Raw genomic sequence first — 24,479 nt, forward strand, 5'->3', positions numbered from 1 at the left:
TTATACACGCCGGGGTTAATAGACAGAGTGAGGACACAGAGGCGAAGTGTTGGAGACGGAGAGAGGGAGAGAATGAGAGGAAGAGAGAGAGGGAGAGAGAGAACAGAGGAGCCGCTGTGAAGTGCTCTGATTAGCAGGAGTCATTATGGCTGGAGCGGTGGCAGCGGTGAAGGAGTTTGGTCCACGCTGGCCACCGTCCACAGAGAGAACAGGGAGCGAGCCAGTTCAGAGCGAGGGATGTGGACGCTGGAAATGGGAAATGCAGTGATATTTCGGAAACGGATCGAGCGATATGTGGTTTTTCCCATGGTCGATGCCGATTGTTAAGAATCCAGAGAAATTGATGGACGGTTGATTTGAGTCACATTTCTGCCGTAGCCTCTCTGGACTCAAGTGTCCACATACAGATTGATGCATGTGTTCATATTTAGGCAGTTCGTATCTCTCATTCTTACTCTTTGTTTCTCCCTTCTCCTTCTCTCACTCTCTATGTCCTTCTCTCTCTCTCTGTGTGTGTGTTCAAATAAAAATGTATGTTTATATTCATATGTAGGCAGCTTGTATTGCTCCTTCTCTCTCCTCTTACTCTCTCTTTCTCACACTCTTTCTGTCCCTCAACCCTTCTCTCTCTTTCCTCTTCTCTCCCTCTTTTTGACTCTCTCCTTCTCTCACTCTCTCTCTCACCCCTTCTCTCTCTCACTCTCTTTCTCTCTCACCCCTTCTCTCATTCTCTCTCACCCCTTCTCTGTCTCTCTCTCTCTCGGCCCTTCTCTCTCTTTTACTTTCTCTCTTTCACCCCTTCTCTCATGCACTCTTTCTCACCCCTTCTCTCTCATTCTTTCTCTCTCTTGCCCTTTCTCTCTCTCACTGTATTTCTGTCTCTCACCCCTTCTCTCTCTCTCTTGCCCCTTTTCTCTCTTTTACTTTCTCTCTCACTTCACTCACGCTCTTTCTCGCCCCTACTCTCTCTCGCCTTCTCCCCTCTGTCTCCTCTCTCCCCTATCTCTCTCTCTTCTCCTTCTCTCTCTCACTCTCTCTGTGTCTCTCTCACCCCTTCTCTCCTCTCTCTCTCACCCCTTTCTCTCTCTCACTATCTCTCTCACCCCTTTCTCTCTCTCACTATCTCTCTCACCCCTTCTCTCACACTCTCTTTCTTGCCCCTTCTCACTCCCTCCTTCTCTCAGTCACTCTCTCTCTGTTTCCTTCTCTTTCTCACTCTCTCTGTGTCTCTCTCACCCCTTCTCTCACTCTCTCTTTCTTGCCCCTTCTCTCTCCCTCCTTCTCTCAGTTACTCTCTCTCCCTCTCCCCTCTGTCTTCTCTCTCCTTTCTCTCTCTCTCTCTTTCTCCTTCTCTCTCACTCTTTCCTTTTTTCACTCACTCTTTCTCCCTCTAGTTTTTTCCTCTCTCTTTCTCTCCCTTTCTCATTCTCTCACTTACTACCTCTCACTCATTCACTCGGCCTCCTTCCAGCTCTCTCTCTTTCTCCTTCTCTCATTCTGTTTCTCTCTTCTCTCATCTTTCTTTCTCCCTCTGTCCATTTGTCGTGGCTGAAACAGCAGAACTGTTTTTAATTCCTCATCAAAGTGCTTTTCACATGTGGTGAATGTCTCTGTCTAATGGAAACGATCCGGAGGCTGCGGCTCTGGGACGTTTGGACCATATTATGTCCATTCATCTCAGACGCACATCCCACAAACTTCTACAAACTTCTACAAACTTCTACAAACTTCTACATGAGACACAAGACTTAAGACAGTACTTTTAACCTCTTTAAAGCTCCACTGCATGACTTTCCTTTGTCTCCATAGAGATGTTTCAAATTATAGCTTTATTGATCCATGGCTGCCAGGTTGTGCCACCATGCAGGCCAGGTTACAGGTCATATCTGTGGAAAGGAGACCCCACTCACAGTAAATAGACCTGTGATTAAACAAATACTAGATATAGACATGTTTAATGCTCTACTGTGGAGCATTCCAGGCAAAGCAATAACAGCTTCATTTGTGAATGTTCCTTTTATATATATGTATATGTTATGAAAGTACAGTGTAATGAATACAGCTGGATCTGGCTCTGGCTCCGGATCTTGCTCTGGCTCTCAGGCTCTCCGGCTCTCAGGTTCTCAGGCTCTCTGGCTCCCTGGTTCTCTGGCTCTTGGGCTCTCTGGCTCTCTGGCTCTCGGGCTCTCTGGCTCTCTGGCTCTCGGGCTCTCTGGCTCTCTGGCTCTCTTGCTCTGGTTCTCTGGCTCTCTGGCTCTTTAGCTCTGGCTCTCTGGCTCACTAGCTCTCTGGCTTTCTGGCTCTCTTGACTGTTTGTCTGGCTCTGGCTCTCTGGCACTCTGGCTCTCTGACTCTGGCGCTTTTGCTCTCTTGCTGTCTTGCTCTCTGGCTCTCTTGACTTTGGCTCTCTGACTCTGGCTCTCTGGCTCTCCAGCTCTGTTCAGTTGTAGAGGGTGCAGTGGTGTGTGTCCTGTGGAGTGTCAGACTCACAGAGGTCACTCAGAGAAACCCGACTCATATCGATCCTCAACATCCCAGTCTGCACCAGGCCACTCTCTCCTCTCTCTGTTCCTCTTTCTCTCTCCCCTCTCTCTGCTCCTCTTTTTCCCTCCTCCTTTTCTCTCCTCTCTCTTCTCTGTCTTTCTCTCCCCTTTCTCTCCTCTTTCTCTCCTCTTTCTTTCTCTACTCTCTCCTCTCCTCTCCCTAATCTGCTCCTCTCTCCTCACTTTGCTCCCCTCTCTCCCCCTCTCTCTTCTCTACCCCTTTCTCTCATTCTCTCTCTACTCTACTCTCTTCTCTCTGCTGCTCTCTTTCTACTTCTTCTCCCTCTCTTCTACCCCCTTCCCCCCTTCTCTCTTTCCCCTCTCCTTCCTTTCTACTTCCTCTCCTTCCTCTCTCTCCTCTCTCTTTCCCTCTCCTCTCTCTCTCCTGTCCTCCTCTTCCTCCTCCCCTCTGTGTCACTGTGGACTGTATTACGTGACCTGCAGTTTGATATAAACTGGAGATTTGTGAGATTCAGAATAATCCGATGACACCGAGTCTCGTGAAGGGTGTAGCATGAAAAATGTAATATCAAAAGAATTTTATATACGTAATATTCTTGAACATTTGTGGATATAAGTTTAATAGAGTTTCCATAGCAACCTAAAAAAACAAGAGATGGAAATAATTAAGTTTAATACCATACTGTGAAACCCTAACCATAGCCAAGGTATCAACATCTCCATGGAGACAAGCAGGTTGTTTCTTCTCATTGATCCTCTGAAGTTGTATTTGGAGTGATTCATGTTTGCGTGATCTTTAATTGACTATTTTCAAGACGCCATTTTGTCGATCTACCTCCGTTTTCACCTCCACCTGTACACGCCCACTGTGACGTCCTTCTCCAGTTTTATTTTCTTAATCAATGATAGTCGTAGGATTCGGCAGCATCGCGTAGTCACTTTGGTACAAATGAAAAAACAAAAACAAACTGCTATCCATAGGGGGCGCCAACACCTCCACGGCACTTTGTTGTGATGACGTTTACGGCGACGTCGGCTCCCGTTGGACACAGCAGTTTTCTAACGCAGAAGTCAGCGGAAATATTTCTTTTATTAAGTGGTTTTAGATGAATATTTTGATTTAAAATGTGTAAAATATAACATAATGATCCACAGGTGTCATAGATTATAACTATAGAGCAGATGGATGAGTCTTGGTATGATTGTGTTTGCTCCTGGACACTAAATCTATCAATCCTTCTGTCTATCTATCATGGGGGGGTGTGGCGTTTTCCAATTTGCAGTGGAAAAGTGTATTCCATTGGTGTGGCCGGACATGCCCGCTCCTCATCTCTATTATACCCCCTTCAAAAGCTTGTGTATTGTTGTGTGGGACAGATCCAGAGCAGGGGTCAGACCGGCGTCCTGGGTGGGAGTTCAGGGAGCCGCACAAGGCTCCATTATGCCCCCGCGGTTCATCTGATCTGGGCACTGACATGAGGGGCCAGTTTGTTTTGATGGCTGTCAGTCCTGTCATAGTGCAGCCTCCGGGGCCCGTTTAAAGGGACAGTGCCCTCACCACACATGTCCTGCAACTGGAGATGTGCTTGATGCAAACAATGAGAATCCTGTATCTCAAAATCTGGTTATCTCCGCTTTGTTTACATGCGCTGTTAGGATCAAATTTAAAACAACTTACTTAAGCCTGTCACACACTACATGGTTGTTCACTCTTAAATGATTTTTAAACCTGTGACAGAAAGTGTAGACCACAGACACAAAGAGAATCGGATATGATTTTAAATGTCCGACTGCCGTGGGATATGGCGGCGAAGAGACCGCACACCACAAGCTAAAAGTTGTGACCGCACCTCCGTCAGCTGTTTCCCGTTTACAGTAAAACGACTCACTTTGAGACTCTAAAGTGTTCCAAATATCAGTGTAGAGTGCAAACCATGTTATTATTATGAGTGAAATGTGGTGCAGTGGTTCAGATAAATGCTTTTAATGCACAGAAGGCTGGAGATAAACCGCAGGAAGTAGAGTCGCTATCACTAATTTACAGCAGCTTCAGCCTGATCCTCGCTGTGTGGATGTAAACAGACTCTTGCCATTTTACTTTTGAAACAACGCTTCAAACTGTATAATGCAAATCAATTCAAAATATATATTTTGAATGGGGAACATCTTCATAAAATCCTTCACATTAGGAAGGAATCATTTGCCTTACAACCCTGAATACAGTTCATAGCCTGATCAGTTTAAACCATAGACTGTATGTATAAATGGATGTAGCTAACCTGCTAGCTGCCGTATTCCAAATAGGAAGTGATCATGGGTGCACTTCCAGCTCTATCGACTTGCTCCAATTTACTTTACATGAGAAAACTGTGTCCCCTCTTTCTGTAACTGCTGCTGTCACTCTCGTCACTTTGGTCTTAAAATGTTCGTACTAACCCACTCTACATGATCCTGGTGTTTTTAGTTCACCATTGTGTCTGTAAATCAGGACATGAACATTAATAACAGACAAATCAGGCGCCTTCTTTTCCTAAAGTTGCTCTGGTTAGCGTTAACAACAGGTTTGATTGACAGTGTTACTAAGCGCCTACTCCCTGCAAAACCAGTGGTGCGGGCGGGAAGGAGCATTACCTTCAACAGCCTCGCTTCGGATTGGCTCTTTGGTTGCTACGATACTTGCGCAGCTATAACTGCTCTAGCCTCGACGAGCTTCATTTGACTGAACGCTGTTGGTGACGTCACACTCACTCAGTCCACTTTTTTATCCACTTCATCTATGATTTAAACCAGTTTGTGCGGATCACAGCTAAATACACCAAATTTATTCCATTTGATTTAAAGTTTTATGATAGGACCGAGCCATGGCAAAGTGAATTACATTATTTTTAGCTGGTCATTAATGAGATAACATAAGGCATTCAATTTAATCAGTAATTTACAATGTTTTTGAAAGGTTATAAACGGCGTGTTACTGGACCGTCCTTGACTCCTGCTCAACCTTTCGTCTGGTTTATGGACACAGACTTTGCCACTGCTTTTGACCAATGATTCATATCTACTGAACATTAATTTTTCATGATGTATTAATAAAACTGTGGACCAGAGGAGACCGTTTTTTTCATAATGGGTCTTTTTTCGTAGTCTGCTTTCTGGCCTGGAGACATGTGCTGTATTTCAGGAGTACAGTAGAGGAAAACGTGTTCTCACAATTCATTTGGTTTTCATTTGAGTTTTGTTTCTATTATGTATGCCTTGTTCACGTTCTGTGGTATATGCATCATTTTATACATGAATTTGAGCGTTCGACCCTTTAGAGCATGAGAGTGTGTGCTTCTGAATTTATGAATTATGTATAACTTAAAGTGAAAATAAACAGTAGTCCACCCATTTTTGTACCCAAATCAGCCTTTTCAGCAGGTCTCACACAATAATAAAAAATACTTTTACTTTTCAGTCCAGTTCAAAAATGTAGTGAAGTAAAAGTAGAGTATACATTTAATCTACTTAAGAACTGATACCTCAAATTTTAAAAGTACAGTACTTTACTACTTTTACTTTGTTATGTTCCACCACTGCCCCTGGTTGTACTTGCTATTGATCCTAGATTTCCCTTGTTGTAACTGCCCCGGGTCGTAGCTTCCCCCGGTCATAGCTGCCCCTGGTTGTAACTGGCCTGTTTTTAGCTGCCCCTGGTCATAACTGCCCTTGGTCGTAACTGCCCTTGGTCATAACTGCTCTTGGTCATAACTGCTCTTGGTCATAACTGCCCTTGGTCGTAAACTGCCCTTGGTCATAACTGCCCTTGGCCATAACTGCCGCTGGTCTTAACTGCCCCTGGTCTTAGCTGCATATTCAAGAGAAAACGGGGGATTTTGTACTTGTTGCCTGGATACAGCAAAGGTTCCTTAGTTAAACAGTGTAAATGATCCAATGGAGTTGCGGTATTAATCTGTTAGAATGAACTGTATGAGGCTGTCTGCAAACACACAGTGTTTAATGATCTGTCAGTGTCACATCTTGTCACAATAAAGTTCCTTCTGTAGCTGTAAGCAGGGAGACCTTTATTTTGAAAGTGCCACAGGAAGTGTTTAGCCGCCATTAGCAGAACCTCCACACACAGCGGAGGAGTTTCAGTCTGATTTACTCTCACTGCGGTCTTGGATTATTTATTATCAATTTTACTAATGTGACAGGAAGCACATTTGTGTACAGGCTCTGTGATTAAAAATGGACTCAGGAGTGTGAAGCGGGTGGCAGCGGTCAGCACTGAGAGCGCACGGGAGATGGCAGTACTTATTAAAGCGAGACAAGCCAGTGGCACCATCAGGTCAAGTTATAGGTCAGATCTGTGGAGAGGTGAGCCCAGCCCACCGACAATTAATGTTTTACGTGTCAAACATGTGAATGAAATAAAACACAACTCCAGGTCTGTTTGTGATGAGGGAACAACATTAGAACAGAGATGAGAAAACAGCGTAATTTTAGCCCTTTAAATAAATGCTAAATAGATGTAATGCCATACTGTGGAACTTTCCAGGCAAAGCAATAGCATCTCCATGAAAACTTTCTCTCCTCACCGATGCCACCCAAACTGCTCGTCCGACTCGCGTGAATTTATAGCTTCCTCAGTCAAAGATACTACGAGACGCGAGTGTAGCGTTTCATTTTGCAGGAGACAGAGCTCATTATTAATAGTCCCGATGTTTACACTGCAGCCGTCTTTGACCCTGCGTAGCTATGGCTTTCTGCTCCCTGGTATTTGAAAGTCTCACCTAACACGACCTTTGAACTCCCAGGCTCCCACGGCGACATGTGCGAATCATGTGCTGTGTTCGGAGCTCGAGACCGAAATGTAAACCCGCTATGAGGATCTGAGTCCGCTAACACTTGTAAATGGTTGGTGTCAAATGGACTCTTTGCTGAAAATATGAAATGGCCAGATTTTTGTATAGCGCTTTTCCACTTTCAAGACACTTTACATCAAGGAACCACTCACCCATTCACGCACACATTCATACAGCAGTGTACATAGACACTGGGGAAGAGGGGGGTTAAGTGTCTTGCCCAAGGACACAACAGCATTCATCTGTGGGAGCTGGGATTACACCAACCAACCTGTGGGTCCATGGATCTGCCCACTCAACCAATGATGTTTATAAAGAGAGTGGGATTCAAACTAGCGACCTCTGAATCACTGGACAAACACTTTATCAACTGACCTACTGGGTTAAGTGTCTTGCCCAAGGACACAACACCATTCATCTGTGGGAGCTGGAATCACACCGCCAACCTGTGCGTCAGCAAATCAGACTTTGACTGTTTATGTCAAGAGCAGGATTCGAACTGGCAACCTTCGAGTCAATGGACGAAACGCTCAACCAACTGAGCCACTGTCGCCAATATTATAATGTAATGTTTTATACCATCATGGATTTTTTATTTCTTGGCCTGGAATATTCCACAGTATGACATTAACTTATCTATCGCCATGCAAGTTACACCACCTGGTCAGATCTGCGGAGAGGCGAGCCCATTCACAGTAAGAATGCATGTTTGTCACGATTTTTTTGAGAAATAAAAACACCTATAATTGAAGAAATCCAAAATAGGTACGTTTAATGCCGTACTGTGGAACATCAACATCTTTGGCAGTTATTATGGTCATAAAGACTCCAACTTTTAACAGAAGTTCCAGTCAAGTTGGGTCTAGTCAAAAATAGAAATGTTCAATATTTGTTCATTTACGGTTTGTATAATATAAACTACACAAAAGGAAAAATTGTTCGGGAAAGTGTTTTGCTTCAAGACACAAAGATACTGAGAAATGCTAATTGGACCACAGCGTTAGTGGTCACAGTGAACAGCCTTCTCTACCTCTAAATACTTACAGACTAAGTTTAAGTAAATCTTGTTCAGTGAAGTGTATTGCAATATGAACCTTTGTGGGATTTCGACCACCTTTTGTATATTGGAATATTCAGTATTGTGCAACTAAATACATTTTCTTCCCATCTCTGCATACAGACGTGTATTTTAAGTTATTCGAGGTAGCGCTGCGGTAGCATGACTCACTTACAGTTGGTGGTAAATTGGTCGAGAGCCATGTACTGTGTAATTACGTGCGATTATTATAAACATGAGTGTCCTAATGTGAGTTCCCATACTTCAAAAAGAAGTGTTGTTATCGTCTACCTGTAAATACTACCTCACACTCCTCCCATGACAGTAATGGGTGAAAAAACAGATGTGACGGGTTTTTTATTGGGGCTGCAGAGTCTCACACCTGTTCTGCTGATTTGACTTTAAGTGTATTTTGTGCTGCTGTCAGTGAAACCTGTCACTAAACCAGTCATTTAAAGTACATTTTTGATGTAGTTTTGATCGACTGGAGGAAACATAATACAAGGTTTACATTGTAGTTTAGGTTTGATCGGGTCCAATTCAAATTGTTATTGTGTTTAAATGTGTGTCACTCTATGGGTCCTCTTTAAATGTGTGCACTCTATGGGTCCTCTTTAAATGTGTGCACTCTATGGGTCCTCTTTAAATGTGTCACTCTATGGGTCCTCTTTAAATGTGTGCACTCTATGGGTCCTCTTTAAATATGTGCACTCTATGGGTCCTCTTTCAATGTGTCATTTTATGGGTCCTCTTTAAATGTCCACTCTATGGGTCCTCTTTAAATGTGTCACTCAATGGGTCCTCTTTAAATGTGTGCACTCTATGGGTCCTCTTTAAATGTGTGCACTCTATGGGTCTTCTTTAAATGTGTGCACTCTATGGGTCCTCTTTAAATGTATGCACTCTATGGGTCCTCTTTAAATGTGTCACTCTATGGGTCCTCTTTAAATGTGTGCACTCTATGGATCCTCTTTAAATGTGTGCACTTTATGGGTCCTCTTTAAATATCTTCACCCCCTATACTCCACTAAAGCCAGACTCAAGACCAGAGGTGACATATCTTTTTCTGTGGCAGCGTCCAGACTATGGAACAGCGCCCTCTGCCTGTCAGATCCTCTCAGTCTTTAACACAGTTTAAGACCAGACAGAAAACCCTGGCATTTAACAGTAGCTAGACAGTATATATTGTTGTTTTTTTTGTTCTTTGTTGACATTTATGAGACACTTTGGTCAGCTGACGTTGTTTTAAATGTGCTATTGAATTGAAAGTATTAAATGTGTTGGTTCCAGTTGGTCCAGATTTGGTATCTACACCTGATGCCGTACCCAGATGCAAGCTGCCACATACATAGATAACTGTGACCAGAATAAGCACATGGGTGAAGGGTCTTACCTAGTAATATAAGATCAAGTAATATAATCTACACAAAGAAAGGGTCATTCAGTAAAGTGTCTTGCTTAAGTAAAAGCCAAAATAAAATCTGTCAGCTGGACAAAAGGTGTAGGAGTGAAGATGTTTGGCTGCTCATCTGAGACGCTTCTTCAGTTCTGGTCAGATTACTGCTGGACACTGCCTTATATTTGTCTGAGGGTCGGAGCTAACAACACTGAAAATAAAAACATCTCTTGTTTTCAGTTTGTTTGTAGACTAGGTGTATTGAGCTACACTAAGTGTGCACTGTGCCCGAGACATACTTAGTATATGTATTCAGCTCTTAATGGGTGCTTTCACATCTATTAGCATCCAGACTAGCCCTAATGTTTGTTAGCCTGGGTCAGACGTGGACAACTGAGGTTTGTTTTGTTTTTTTGTATTGCCGTGTGACACTTACTATGGCAGACAGAGTCACTTATGGGCGTGCACTCCTCGAGCTGTATCTCCGTGTCCTCGTCGCAGATGGTGCAGGGCAGGCAGGGGTCCAAGGAGCTGTCCCTCTCGGAGAAGGTGTCGTCCACGCACTCCTCACACATCGTGTCGTGGTTGTGGGTGCAATGCTCCAACACGCCCTGTCCCATGGGGCACACCGTACAGGGCTCGCACTGGCCCGTGATGTCGCTCAGGAAGAAGTTGTAGTTGCAGACGCAGATGGCGTCATTGGAGTCGGTGCAGGGCGTCTCCATGCGCATCATGCCCACACACTGTGTACATGGCAGGCATGTCTCTGTGTGGCTGTAGTTCTCCGAGTACGTCTCACCTGTGGGAAAGGCAGAGAGGTGATCCATAAGTCTGTGGTATTAAAGTACATATGACGTCATTATATTTAAGATTTTATTAAACATCTTGCCTGTTTTTTGTTTTTGCTTTTTGTTTTTTTGTTTTTTTGGCTGAAATGTATATTTTCCTTCCTGGTTTGACATAGGCAAAGCAAGGCAAGTTTATTTGTACTGCACAATTTGTACACATAGTAATTCAAAGTGCTTTACAGAATAAAAAATACATTAAAATCACAATATAACAAATCAAAACATAAATAATGACAAATAACCATCAAAAAATTAACATTACAGGAGAAAAGTGCAGAATAAAACCCCTTCAGTCAGCTAAACAGAACTGTTTGAGCCTGGATTTAAACTTTGTCAAAGTAGAGGCCTGTCTCACATCTCCAGGAAGACTGTTCCAGGTTTTAACTGCACAAAACTGAAACGATTATTGTTTAGTCCTGGTTTAGTCCTAGTTTAGTCCTGGTTTAGTCCTGGTTTAGTCCTCTGGGCACCAGCAGGAGGCCGGTCCCTGAAGTCCTCAGAGTGTGAGATGGTTCATATGGCACTAACAGGACAAAAATGTTGGAGACATATGCAGCAGATGTGACAAAGGCAGGTCCATAAGTTCAAAGAGCAGATGAGAGCAGAGGGGGCAGACAAAGAGTGAGTCTAATGGCAGTAAAGTGTATATGACGGGTTTCACCACTCATGGTTACTACAGGTTCACCAAAATCATAGTTAATATAATTATATTTAAAACTTTATTTAAAAATCTTGCCTCTTTTGTATTTATAGTTGTACTTCCTGTTGGACATGTGCAGCAGATGTGACACATATGGGTGATTTCATACATACAGAACGAAGAGGAGCTAAGATAAACGTAGAATCTAATGACATTAATCATGTTTACTATTCATTGATTCCACAGGAGGAGGCATTGATCCACTGGGCGTTTACTTTCTCTTCCTCTGGTCGTGGACAGGTCTGACGCCTGCTGGGCTCATTACAGGATTGAGTCAATGAGTTTGAGCAAACAGCTGTAATCTGGGCTGTAGAGATACTCTGCACATGAGGAGTGAACTGCTACTGGGATTCAGTCACATTAAATTTTCCTGTATCGACACCAAGGAGCTGTGTCACCTGCTCCTCAAAACAGACTCATAATTGAAAAAATAAATAAATAAATAAACATGTCGCGAATATTCCAACAGCCTTAAACAAACATCATCTTAAAGGTGCACTGTGTAACTTCTAGTCTTCACTGAGATGATATTACATTGCCTAAAATGTTCCACAGTAGTATGGCATTAACCCTATCTATCTCCATGGAGACAAGGAGGTGACTGAACACTGAACACTTGCAATAAAATAAATGCAAGATCAATATTTTTAATGTATATATAACTAGACATAGCTAACTTGCTAACCTGTTCCAAACGGGAAGTGATCATGGGCGCGCTTCCTGCTCCACTGACTCTGGCTCCAATTCACTTTCTATTGCAAAACTGTTTTCCCTCTCTCTGTAACTGCTGCTGTCAGACTTGTCAATTTGCTCTTAAAGTGTTTGTGTTAACCTGCTCTACATGATCCTGGCATTTTTATTTCACTGTTGTGTCTGTAAATCAAGATACGAATATTAATAACAGACAAATAAAGCGCCTTCTTTCCCTGAGGTTGCTCCCGCTAGCATTAGCAACAGGTTTGATTGACAGCATTGCTAAACCAGCAGTGCAGGAGAGAAGTTTCAACAGCCTTGCACTGGATTGGCTCTTTGGTTGCTATGATACTCGTGGTCAAAACTCCAAATATGGAAATCAACTCCAAATGAACCGCTGTATCTGCTCTAGCCTCGATGAGCTTCATTTGACTGGAGCCAAACGCTGTGGGTGATGTCACACTCACTTAGTTCACTTTTTTATATAGTCGATGGTACTACGGAACATTCTAGGCAAACCAATAGCATACTGTACTGGTTTGCAAACTACAGTTGAGTAAAAAAATAAATAAAATTAAGATTACATCATGCCACCATCTCCTCTGACAGTGCTTGTAATATTGATCCAAGTGTATTTGAGTTGTCCCATCTCGTCTCACTCAGACATTCGTACAAGTAAACTGTAATCTGTAGTCTTTGCGTCTCAGTCGTATTCGTTAGACTGTGCGTCGTTTGCATATTGTTGTTAGCGCGGCTCATTCAGTCTGGTCACTTTGTTGTCTGCAGCCTCATTATAAAGAGTGATGTAAATCCCTGCGCATTACTGTAAGACCGCCACAAAACCAGGGACTATAATGAAGTCAACGTCTTGGGAAATAATGCATTGGCTGGTTTTAATTTGGACTTTTCACCTCAGAGTAGCAGCGTACATGACATTACGTCAATCCAACAGAAATGCAATAAAACAGGTATTTATATCTATATGTTGATGTTTAAAGGGCCCGAGTTACGCTGTTTTATGATCTATGTTATAATGATGCTTCTTCATCACAAACAGAAACAGAAAACACTCTATTCCACCTTGTGATGTCATCATGTGGTAATACAGGAAGTGCTCCACTGTGTTTTTAAACTCCACACACCTTCACTAGAATCATTTGGATAATTTCAGCCATGGAATTGTCAATTTCGATTGAACTAAAGGTAAAAGGAGCTGTTAACTTGAAAACTACCACTTCATGACATCACAATGTGGAACGGAGCATTTTGAGCTTTGGAGATGCAGATAGACTCATAAATCAGGATTACTCAAACACAACTCCAGGTATGTTTTTGAGGAGGTAACAACATTCTAACATGGTTTAAAGCTCACAAGTGTTGATTTTGTGCAATGTAGGACCTTTAAGACTCAGGTAATTTTGAAACGACTCCACACAAAGGTGAATAAATATAACTTTCTTTTATTTTTGCAGTTTATTTTGAAATTTATTAGCTCTTGTATTATTATAAAAGCTATGAATACAGCATAGAACAATACAACTGAACCAGATGGATAGAATTTGACAGTGGATATATTTCACAAATCAAGATTATCGCATGTTTATGGTCAGAGGAGTCACCAGAGGGGGCAATGAGGTCTGTTGTCCCGGGCCCCAGGGATTTAGAGGCCCAGAATTAAACCTTCAGAGTATTCATTTATATCAAAAAGGGGGGCCCATGTAAGGATTCTTGCCTCAGGCCCTGAAATCTCTGTCGATGGGCCTGCTCATGGTATAGATGATATGGTGGATGGTGTAGAGTAGGAGTATGTAGGAGTCGTCACCTAGAGACTGAATGTGTGATTTTATAATCCAGATTTCACAGATGGAAGAGTCTATGTGCTGGGATGAAATCACGTGCTTATGTCAGCGTTAGACTGTGGTTTATGGGAGCTGTTCTGAATCGTGTGTATGGAGACTATATTCTTCAAGAGACCAAACCCCAGTAAGTCAAATTCAAACAGACCTCTTTACTAATGATAAGGTTATTTTGACTTTTGTTTTTTTAAACATACCTATAAGCGGTTGTACTAAGCTTTGGTACAATTATATTCTATCCAAAGTAATGTTAAAGGCCTTGTACGTGAGTTTTTCCCCATGTATTTGAGCAAACGTTGTCTTGCTTCAGTTCAGATATATTTTATAAGCAGCTCTCGAGGTCAAAATATGTCCACTGCATGCTGTCTGAATCGAATTATAAAGCGCTTTACTGTCCGATAATCAGGAAGGGCGTGTAAGTATGCTAGCTGTTAACTTTACCTTCTCCGCAAAACTCCACACTGGTCACTAAGAACAGGGAAAAGTGCTTATAAACTCATCATGGTGAATAATTAGGATGTTCTGAGGGTGTAAGTTAATTGAGGAACTTGGATCACTGATGTAAAAACTGAATGGACGAGTGAGAATCAGATTAAACATGTTTTAACGCAAGGTAAATGTTATTGTCCTGGTAAAAGAAACACGGATCCACCTATCAGGTATGAGAGATCAGCGCTGATACAGATAAATGAGCTGGATCAGATATCGGATTTGAAATATCGCTTCAGTCGATATCCTGGTTAGACATTTAATTGATGTAATAATAATAAATACTCACTGATCGTACACGGAAAAGTCTTAAAATGTTTGAACTTTTATTTATACAAGGTTGTTCTGTTGTTAATTGAGAGATAAAGAACAGCTACGTAACAACTGTTTTTGTTTTGTTTTGTTTTGTTTTGCAGCATAATAGTTGGTAATAACCTTATATATGTGTTATGGCTTAACAGAAAAAAAATGAAACATTAAGTAAAGTAATTAATAAAATCAATATATATGTATTTTTATATAAAAAATAAATGCATAAATAAACAGATAAATTATACAATTAATTAAAGTAATACAAATAATTAAATAGAAATAAAAAAATTAAATAACAAAAAATGTATTAAATAAAATAAAAATAAATAAAGCATATTCACCTGTTTGTCAAAGTACTCCAGAAACACATCTCATGTCAAGTAAAAATGTCCACTTTCCTTCTAAGTTCAAATTAAAGTTGAATTTTATTACGTCATACAATAGACGTAGAGTAGTGTAGTGCAAATTGGATTTTTTTTTTTATATATTTTTTTATATATTTTTTATTTTTTTTCCCCCAATTCAATAAGATAAATCTTCTAGCCAATAATATTACAAATAATTTTTGTTCAGATTTGCAGTAGCTGGGGATACACCAAACAGTGAGCTGCACATTTTGATCAGTTTGATCTTATGTTATTTTTGGTTTAAGAAATAAAATGCTGTTTTCAGTCTCTGCTCTGGTATCGGTTAATATTAGGAATTGGCAAATACTGGTGCATCCCGACTGACAGTGCATTATTGAGCTGTACCTGATTTTTAAATGTGAAACTCAAAACGGGTTAATTTGAAATAGTTTGCATCGGCCCAAAGTTATTCCTCACTTTCCTGACTTGTTCCAAGCATCCTAATAATTCACCATGATGAGTTTATAAGCACGTTTCACAACTCTCAGAGGCCAGAGTGGAGGTTTGAATGCTAACAGTGCACCAGACTTACTTCCTGGTTTGAGGATGATAAAAGTTTGGTGCATCCCTGGTAAAAAATGTTGGAAATACAAATATAAGACTTAACATCACACGTATATAAGACTCAACATCACATTTTAACCTTTGTCTCAGTGTGCTGGTCAACTTCTCAAACTTTCACAACAACACAAGATCAAAGCAGTACATTTATGTTCCAACATCTTTGCTCTGTGTAATTACCGATCTCACCTCTGATGAGATGCCAAGAAATAATTCAGGTTTTGACCGGTGAATCAGACCTGACTGCTGGGCGTGCCCTGTAATGAATCCTCAGCATTTCATCTGCTAATAGGCCTATGTCTCCGTATGTGCGCTGAGTGTTGCATTGTGGGTGTTTTACTGTGCAGGAGCATATTGTATCTGTCAGTGTGAAAAGCCCTGGAGCAGTGTCCCAGCTCTGGCATTGCGTTTTAAGCCTCTGAAGAAGAAAAAAAAACAAAAAACCTCCGGCACAGATTGAGGCTCTAAACACCTTGTAAACAACCACAACTGCCAGTGGGCCAGTGGGCACTGTCATGTTCTCTGTACGAGCAGATGGACGTAATGATATGGAGGAAAGACGGACTGGCCAAGTGTATCAACAAATGCAGAGAAAGGAGCAAACACTGACAAAACGGATTGAAAAAGTAAATGAAACGTCAAAACAGATCTGAGAAGTATCCTATGCAAGTGACAATCAACTCTGCAAAGTGGGACGTTTCAGTACAAGATGGTAGCGGCTCAGAAGGTGGTTCAATCCCAGCTGCTCCTTTGGCAAGATACTTCAACTTCACCTACTTTGTGTATGTGATTTGGTATAATGTTGTATTGTCCATTTTATGATAAATTTATAAATCCTTTATTTGATGAAATGTTCACCCAGTGCTCTGATATGTTGTGGTGTAATGACGACAACAAGATGAAATGGTTGTTTCATTCTAATGTTTATAAGTTGGCGTCATTTCTCTGTAAAGCCTGAAAGAAGCGTCAAATAAGTTTAAGTTTAAATGAGGCCATTGGTGTTTGTAACACACGACTGGCAAGTGGCAACTGACCGGTGGAGGCAGGACAACAGGACCAGGTGCAGCTTTGTACATAGCTCTGCCATCTTTAAACCGGGACGAGGGGCCTTTTTACTCTCACACACCTGGGATACTGTCCTAAAGAAGTCGGACTGCAGATGGCGCTGTTGTTTTGCCTCCACAGGTAGAAAGACGGCGCCAAAACCTGTTTAAGTCTGACCGGACATGTCACAGCAACATCACGTGACCACTCTGAGGCGCTAGTGAGCAGTCCAAACTGTCAGGGATGAAAACAAACTAAACTTTGGTCTGAAAAAAAAAAAAAAAATCTATTAAAATAAATGATCAGAAAACCAGATAAACCAGATAAACCTCATGGGACCAGCATCCAACAAAGGTGCAATCTGTAACTTTTCCGGTTTTCTTCTTGTCTCCATAGAGATGTTATAGCATTCTCTTTAATATTCGACACTATGGCATTAAACTTATTTAACTTCATGGAAACTTTGAGCTGACACCGCTTACAATAGGAATGCAATTATTTTATTATTTGTTTAAGTGCTTTTGTAATACTTTGTGAACCAATAGATGAGCAGTTTGTTTAAAAGTTACAGAGTGCACCTTTAAATGCTGCCTGTTCTGTAACTAAACTCAATCTTTTTTTTGCGAGGAACGTCGTAAACAAGTCAATCATGATTTTTAGAGCTGCAAATTTTGAACCTGTTTTTAAACCTATTTTCGGGCAGACGACAAAATGCATTTTCACTCTATTTTCTGAGCAGTCGTTCTACACATTCAAAGACACGGCTTTGTGATGAACAACGGTGAGGTGAAAGGTCAGAGGAAACGAGTTGTAGACCATGTAAGTAACTTCCTCCTCTCAAATCGGTGTTTTCTGCCTCTCCGTCTGTCAGCACCTTTTTGTTTTTATGACTATCTCGAGACAGGCTATGAACTGACACGGACTCGACCTAGACCTTGACAAACGGCAGGCCTCAAAAGGACCTGATTATTTGAAGTTGAGAGCTTAACATGGCTTATATTTTCTTTGCAGCCAGGTCGAAACCGGTAAATCTCTCCTCATTCGTTTCAATTATGCCGTAGAGCGCGAGCCGGCTGCCTTGCTAATTTGAACTTGCATGCTTGAGCCCCCTTTTGCAGTTATGTGTAAACAAACCTAAACGTGACCATATGTAATGAGCTCGCCGTGCAGGCATAGGAAGAAACTGTGTGGCTCGACTTGTTAATGTCCATTTTGTGCTTTGAGGATTTTCAAATGTTGAGTTTCCTACAAGAATTATCAAAAGAAATAAATACTTTGATTCATTTAACAATTTAAAGGTCCTTGTTATAATGATGTTACCTCCTCAAAAACAGACCTGGAGTTGTGTTTTGTTTCATTATTAGTCTGTCTACATCTCCAAAGCTCAAAATGCTCTGTTCCACCTTGTGATGTCATGAAGTGGTAGTTTTCAGTTTAACATATTTTTTTTAACCTTTTGCTTAGTAGAGATTGACACTTTCAGGGCTGAACTTATCCCTCTCTGTTTCCCACATGTTTGTTTTATTTCGTATTTCGTATATGACATTGACTTTTCATCTGTGTTTCAGTTCTATTTAATCTTTTGGGTGGATGAGTAGTTATCTGATTTTCTTTATGGTTTTACTGGTGTGTTTATTTTGTGATTTTTCTTTGCCCTCTGCGCTAATACAGTTAGTTGTCAGAAAACCTGATGAACTGCACTTATTTTAGCCATAATCCTTTAAAGTCAGCATCAAAATGTATTCATTTCTTCTTCATAATAGTGTTCAAACTTTAAGGACAAGCAGAGACGGGTAGTTTTTTGAGTCTTTTTTTTTCATTTACAATTACTCATTGGCTAAGAGACAGTAGATCATTGTCCATCAGTCTCCTCCGTGCCGTGTCTCCTGTACAGTACAGAATGTGTTCAGACAAATTTACATAAATGTTGGATCGCAGTGTGACTCTGAAGTGCTGTATGTTTGCAAGTTTTCTCCCCGACAAAACCCAAAATGTCGATGAAACGTTCTGCACCGACAAAGACGCCTACGAAGGTTTGAACTTTGAGAGAGTTTAAACAAGAGAGAAATGTGAGAAAATGTTAATGCCTGTGTGAGAAAAGTGTATAAAGTGTGTGGTGAGGGGTTTTACAGCTGCAAAACATATAGAATAATTGTAAAAAATAAAGCTGACTACTTCGCTGATTATTTTTAGAACGTAACGAGGGAACACTGTATAAAAATGGGACCTTATGGTTTAGGACATTATTCCTATTCAAATAATATTATTAAGTACCGTTACTTCTACTCAAGTACAAATTTTGGCTACTTATCCACCTCATAGGACAAGCTATGTAGGCTTCAAATAATCTTTCCACTTTTGAATGGTGCTCTGGTAACTGACAAGCAAAAGACATAAAAGCAACGTCTGGAGAAAGCCAGTCACCTTAAATAAAACATTACTCTCTGTCTAATCGCCCCCAGTTGAGCTCGCCGCCATAGTCCGTTTCTATGTTCAGCGGAATTAAAGTTACAAAGAGGGTAGAGCACTCAAAAATGTGCCACTCCGAGCGAGCGCACCCCCATCCCCCTATCCCCCCTCCCACCACCACCATTAGGGTCATCAATAATGTAGCTCTGTGGCCTTGAATCTGCCCCATGATCTTCCCAATCAGCACTTTGGGTGTAAGCTGTTAGCAAGGCCGACCATCCATCAGATCGGACCCCATTTTGTAACCAGCCAAAACCAGTGACCCCGCGGTGAATGGGAGAAAGGGCTAGCGTGTATAAGGATCCGTGACACCGGTTTATTTATGTTTAAAAGTGAGCATGAATGAGCACAATTATCGCCCATGTTCTGTGTGATCTTAAAGGGGCTTCCAACCGACAGCCAGACAAGCTATACATGTTAGTTTAGTTTAAAAAGACAAGTTCAATTGCTATATATATATTTTTGGCAAGGCTCTATATTAGATCTGTAACATGGGAATATGTAAAATGTACACTGCATTTTGCTTTCCAAATTGTTTTCAATATAAGATAAGGAATTTCGTTTTTGTATAGGACCCATATCACCAAGAAAAGACAACAATTTTTTTCTTGAATTTCAATTCTGGTAGTTACTTTGCATTTTGTTCATTGCAAACGTGTATTATTATTATTAAACAGGTCCTTCGGCTTTCTGTTTAAAAGTGCAAAAATGCTTATTGGCCATCACTATAACACGGTTTACCTTTCGTGGCCTCGCTGTTTCGCTGATTTTTTTTTTGTGCCATTTTGCTTTTTTTTTTTACAGTGTATGAGCATGCACTGTGTTCTGCGTCCTGATTGGCTGAGGGACTGTAGACCATTGTCCATCAGTCTCCTCTGGGCCGTGTCTCCTGTACAGTACAGAATGTGTTCAGACAAATTTACATAAATGTTGGATCGCAGTGTGACTCTGAAGTGCTGTATGTTTGCAAGTTTCTCCCCGACAAAACCCACAATGTCGATGAAACGTTCTGCACCGACAAAGGCGCCTACGAAGGTTTGAACTTTGAGAGAAATGTGAGAAAATGTTAATGCCTGTGTGAGAAAAGTGTATAAAGTGTGTGAGGAGGAGTTTTACAGCTGCAAAACATATGGAATAATTGTAAAAAATAAAGCTGACTAATTCGCGGATTTTGCCTATTGCGGGTTATTTTTAGAACATAACCCCCGCGATAAACGAGGGACCACTGTACTGGGATACAGGACAATACAGGCATAACATACTGACTGTGAACGAATTGAAGATTGGATAAAAACGGCCAATCAAAGTAAAGATAGATATAACAAATTCTGATTTCAAAATGTGTTGGTGTAAGTATTCATATTATCTACCTTTGAGGTTTCCAAGTTTCTAGTTCTTAGAGTGAGATGTTTAAGAACTGCTCTGTAATTGGACCCATCTTCAGCCCCAGGAGACCTTTTAGTCAAAATCTCCACTTCCCAATTTGTTATCTGCCTTGATCCCATTGAAGGCAGCTGTGGAGATACCCTTTCCTCCTTTATTCCCTCCTTTTTTCCATGTGTGTGCGCTCGGTCAAGCCCCCTGTTAAACGCTACACTGGATCTCAGCCTCAGATCTTCAGGGGGATTACAGGAGTGCGACTTTTTGCCAAGCAATGGGTCTTACGTTAAGGGAGGAAACGTGGAGTAGACTGACTGATGAATATTTTATCAGCGCTGATGCCGGCTCTTGTCCCACGCCGGGATGGGGGAAGGTGGGGTGAGAGGGGGGGTCACACTGGGGGGTCACTTACAGGAAGTAGGGGATTACGGGGCTTTGTGGTAAATAAAGGTTCAAACGTATTTACCGTCAAACAGGAAATGTGTATTACAGATATGGAGTTTCATTGGAGGAAAGTCATAAGAGACAATATAAAAAGTATACAAAAACTGGATAATATTTGCTTGGTTTATTGTAGTTGTGTAAAATTTGAATATTAGATTTTTTTTTATTTGGATATGATATACATATATTTTTTTAAATATTTCATTAACTTTTAATTGGTCTTTCATTATCAAAAAAACATTCTATTTTTTTATTTTTTTATTTTTTAATGAGCTTCAACACAACACATTATATTTTATTAACTTTTATTTGGCCTTTGTCATTATAAAAAAAAAAACATTCTAGTATTTTTTTTTAAATAAATTTGAATATTAGATTTTATATATATATATATATATATATATATATATATATATATATATATATATATATATATATATATATATATAAAATATAAATTAAAAAAAATATTTTATTAACTTTTAATTGGCTTTTCATTATTAAAAAAACATGCATTTTTTTAATGAGCTTTAACACAAGGATCAATAGGTTTTTGTTGTGTAAATCTGAATATTAGATTTTTTATTTATTTATTTATTTTTTCATATTTTATTATCTTTTACTTGGCCTTTCCAGTATTTTATTTATTTATTTATTTTAATGAGCTGCAATGTAACAATCAATAGTTTATCTAATTCTATATCTAAGTCTATTTTAAAGTATTAAAATGAGAATAATAATCTTTGATAGGCCTATAATAATCCATGTATACATTTCTTAGCAGCTGAGATCCAATTGCATGTGATTTAGCAGCGTCTTGCCCAGTGGCACAATGGCAAACAGCATTCAAACACTTATTGATAATGTGATTTGCAAACATCTAATCTGTTTGAAAAATGTGTAAATGTCAGATGCCCTGGCTCCAGAGGACGTTAGAGCTTGCCCTGAAGTCATCTAGCCTGATTCTATTACTGTACTATCATAATGTGTCCGGTAGTGTGTTAATCACATTGTAGGGCTAATGCAGACTTTGATGTTGGCCATGTGGGAGCTGTTTGGCGGCAGTTGGCAATGGAAGCATCTGTTTCGGACATTATTGGTTGAAGTTTAGACAGTGAGTGGAACAAAAGGTTAAGACGACAACATCTGGACATAGTCTGAACGTTGAAATAGACGTTTTGTCCTAGATCTAAAGCCGTTTTTGTCAGTTTTGTCTTGTCAGGTTTATTTTTGAACATTCTCAGAACCACAACTGAAGAAGCGGCTTGGATGAGCAGCGAAATGTCTTCACTCCTACAACGATTTGTCCAGTTGACGGATTTAGCGTTTTCATATCGTGTCTCAACTCATGCGATTGTAAACATTTTTTATCGACCATCAAGGAGCTCAAAGTGATTTACGTCAAGGAACCACTCATCCATTGACACGCACATTCATACATCACTGTACGCAGACACTGGGGGCGATTTGGATTAAGCGTCTTGCCCAAGGACACAACGAGAGCATTCATCTGTGGGATCTGGAATCACACCGCCAACCTATGCGTCAGTGGATCTAATCGCTCAACCAATGATGTTTATGGACAAACACTCTACCAACTGAGCAACTGTCGCCCCCAATGCAAAGCCGCAAGTCAATGTCCAAAAGTATTACCGTCTTGGTCTGCCTTTTTCATATTAACAATAAAAGAGACTGGATTCTTTTCACGTTCCAGCTGGCCGGATTGATATGCATATTTACCAGTCGGAGAAATGTAGCGTCTATTTTGTATCAAACAAACATGACGGCTTTGTTACGTTGAAGAAAGGTTATGAGAAAGGTTATGAAGTTTGCTCTGAGAGGAGATGTTTTTTACATTTACAAAACCAGACAAGAATTGCAGTACGATAGGCCCTTTTCCCGGAGTTGTTTGGTTAGTTCCGGTTCTCTCAAAAACTGTAGAGCCACACTTCCTTTTCCATTCATTGTGTATTGGAAATTAGCCATGTCATGCTAAAATAAATCAATATTTAACTACCAGGCAGAAGATAATCACATACGACATGTCAAGACGATGTAAATGCTTCACCGGAGGAAGTTTCTGTGATTCGAAAAGTACGTATTTGCATCTTGAAGCTAATGCTAACGCTAACTGAAACAAAAACGAATGAGTGGTGTTAAAATCGCTCAACAATCTGAATGATTTTGCACAGAAAAACAATAGACGGGTCGTTAGATGTGTTGTCATAACGTTGTTTTGTGTTCCATTTTGAGATTTAATTAGATGAGCATTAGCATTAGCGTCGTAAAGGTCTTAACATGGTGTCTGTGATCATCCATTTGTAACCTGCTGTCCACTGAGAGAATGAATGTTGCAGGAATAGGCTAGATGGTTCTATGAATAGGGTCTACTGTATTATTATTATTATTTTTATTATAAAGGTACATGATCAGTCATCTGTAAACGAGCCACGGGGAGCCAAATGTTGTTGTGCGCTCCAGACCCTTGTTGTGCGCTCCAGACCCTCCCCCACTGGAGACGCTGACTTCACTATTCCACAGCAGTCATAACTATTTTTGTCAGCACTGTTAAGATCGCAATCTGTAAATTCAATATTCATTTTATTAGAACTATGCATGTTCCTTTGGGCCTCATTAAGATCTTATCCCCAGAAACCAAAACAAAATTGAAAAACAGAAATGAAAATTGACTCACTCCGGAAATTGACTGCAACCTCGTGAGCATTGGGGCTTAATTGTGGAGTGTTTATCAGCTCCCGTCCCTGCATCGCGGTGGTAATGGTTCACTCTTACAGACACGAAAAGGTTTTTAAATACGCTTTAATAAGTCAGATCAGAGAGGAGGGAAGCTGCTGGAGCCTTACGCGTGATATGCTGATCTTGCCCATTTGCTACCTGCTTCTGTAACGCCGTTTATACACTAATACAGAGGATGACTCATACAACAACGGGAGGGGAGGGGATGAGGAGCGGAGCGTCCAGGGGTGGGGGGGGTAGGGAGGAGGGGGGGGATCACGACTGGGGAGTTGGAGGGAGATTGGCTGGTGCAGGGTAGAAAATGGAAAGCGAATATAAGACAAATGCAGTCCTGTAGTGGGAATTGTGTCGGTTATTATGTCAGGGAACTGTTCATGAAGAAGGGATGAATGAAAAATCCCATTATAGTGGAGATTCTAGTTAAGGTGCAAATGTGTTTTCAGTGGATCTATATATAGATACTAAAACTTGTTACTTAGTCATGTTTTAATATAGATTTTTAAAGTTGTACTGTGTTTTCTGATATACCATCTGCCACCTTCTCGTCTCGTTGCCTCCTGCGTTCCCACCTGCTTGTCTTCATGGAGATAGTATTTCTTTGCCTATATGTTCCACAGTTTGGGATTAAATGTGTCTATTTCCATGAAGAGAAGCAGGTGATGCTAAAATACAGGCCAGATCTGTGGAGAGGCGACCCCATCCACAATAAGAATGCATG

At 40.7% G+C, this 24,479-nt stretch overlaps 1 protein-coding gene across 1 annotated transcript in view; it reads right to left on the reverse strand.

The window, feature by feature from the left end:
- ngfra (nerve growth factor receptor a (TNFR superfamily, member 16)) overlaps window positions 1-24,479 on the reverse strand; it is a 65,655-nt gene that overhangs the window by 28,677 nt on the left and 12,499 nt on the right. Inside the window, exon 3 of the mRNA XM_033971285.2 lies at window positions 10,238-10,600. Coding sequence (XP_033827176.1) covers window positions 10,238-10,600 — 363 coding nt within the window. The remainder of the gene's footprint in view (window positions 1-10,237; window positions 10,601-24,479) is intronic.

This window comes from Periophthalmus magnuspinnatus, chromosome 8 (genome assembly GCF_009829125.3).
Source record: "Periophthalmus magnuspinnatus isolate fPerMag1 chromosome 8, fPerMag1.2.pri, whole genome shotgun sequence".
NCBI lineage: Eukaryota > Metazoa > Chordata > Actinopteri > Gobiiformes > Gobiidae > Periophthalmus > Periophthalmus magnuspinnatus.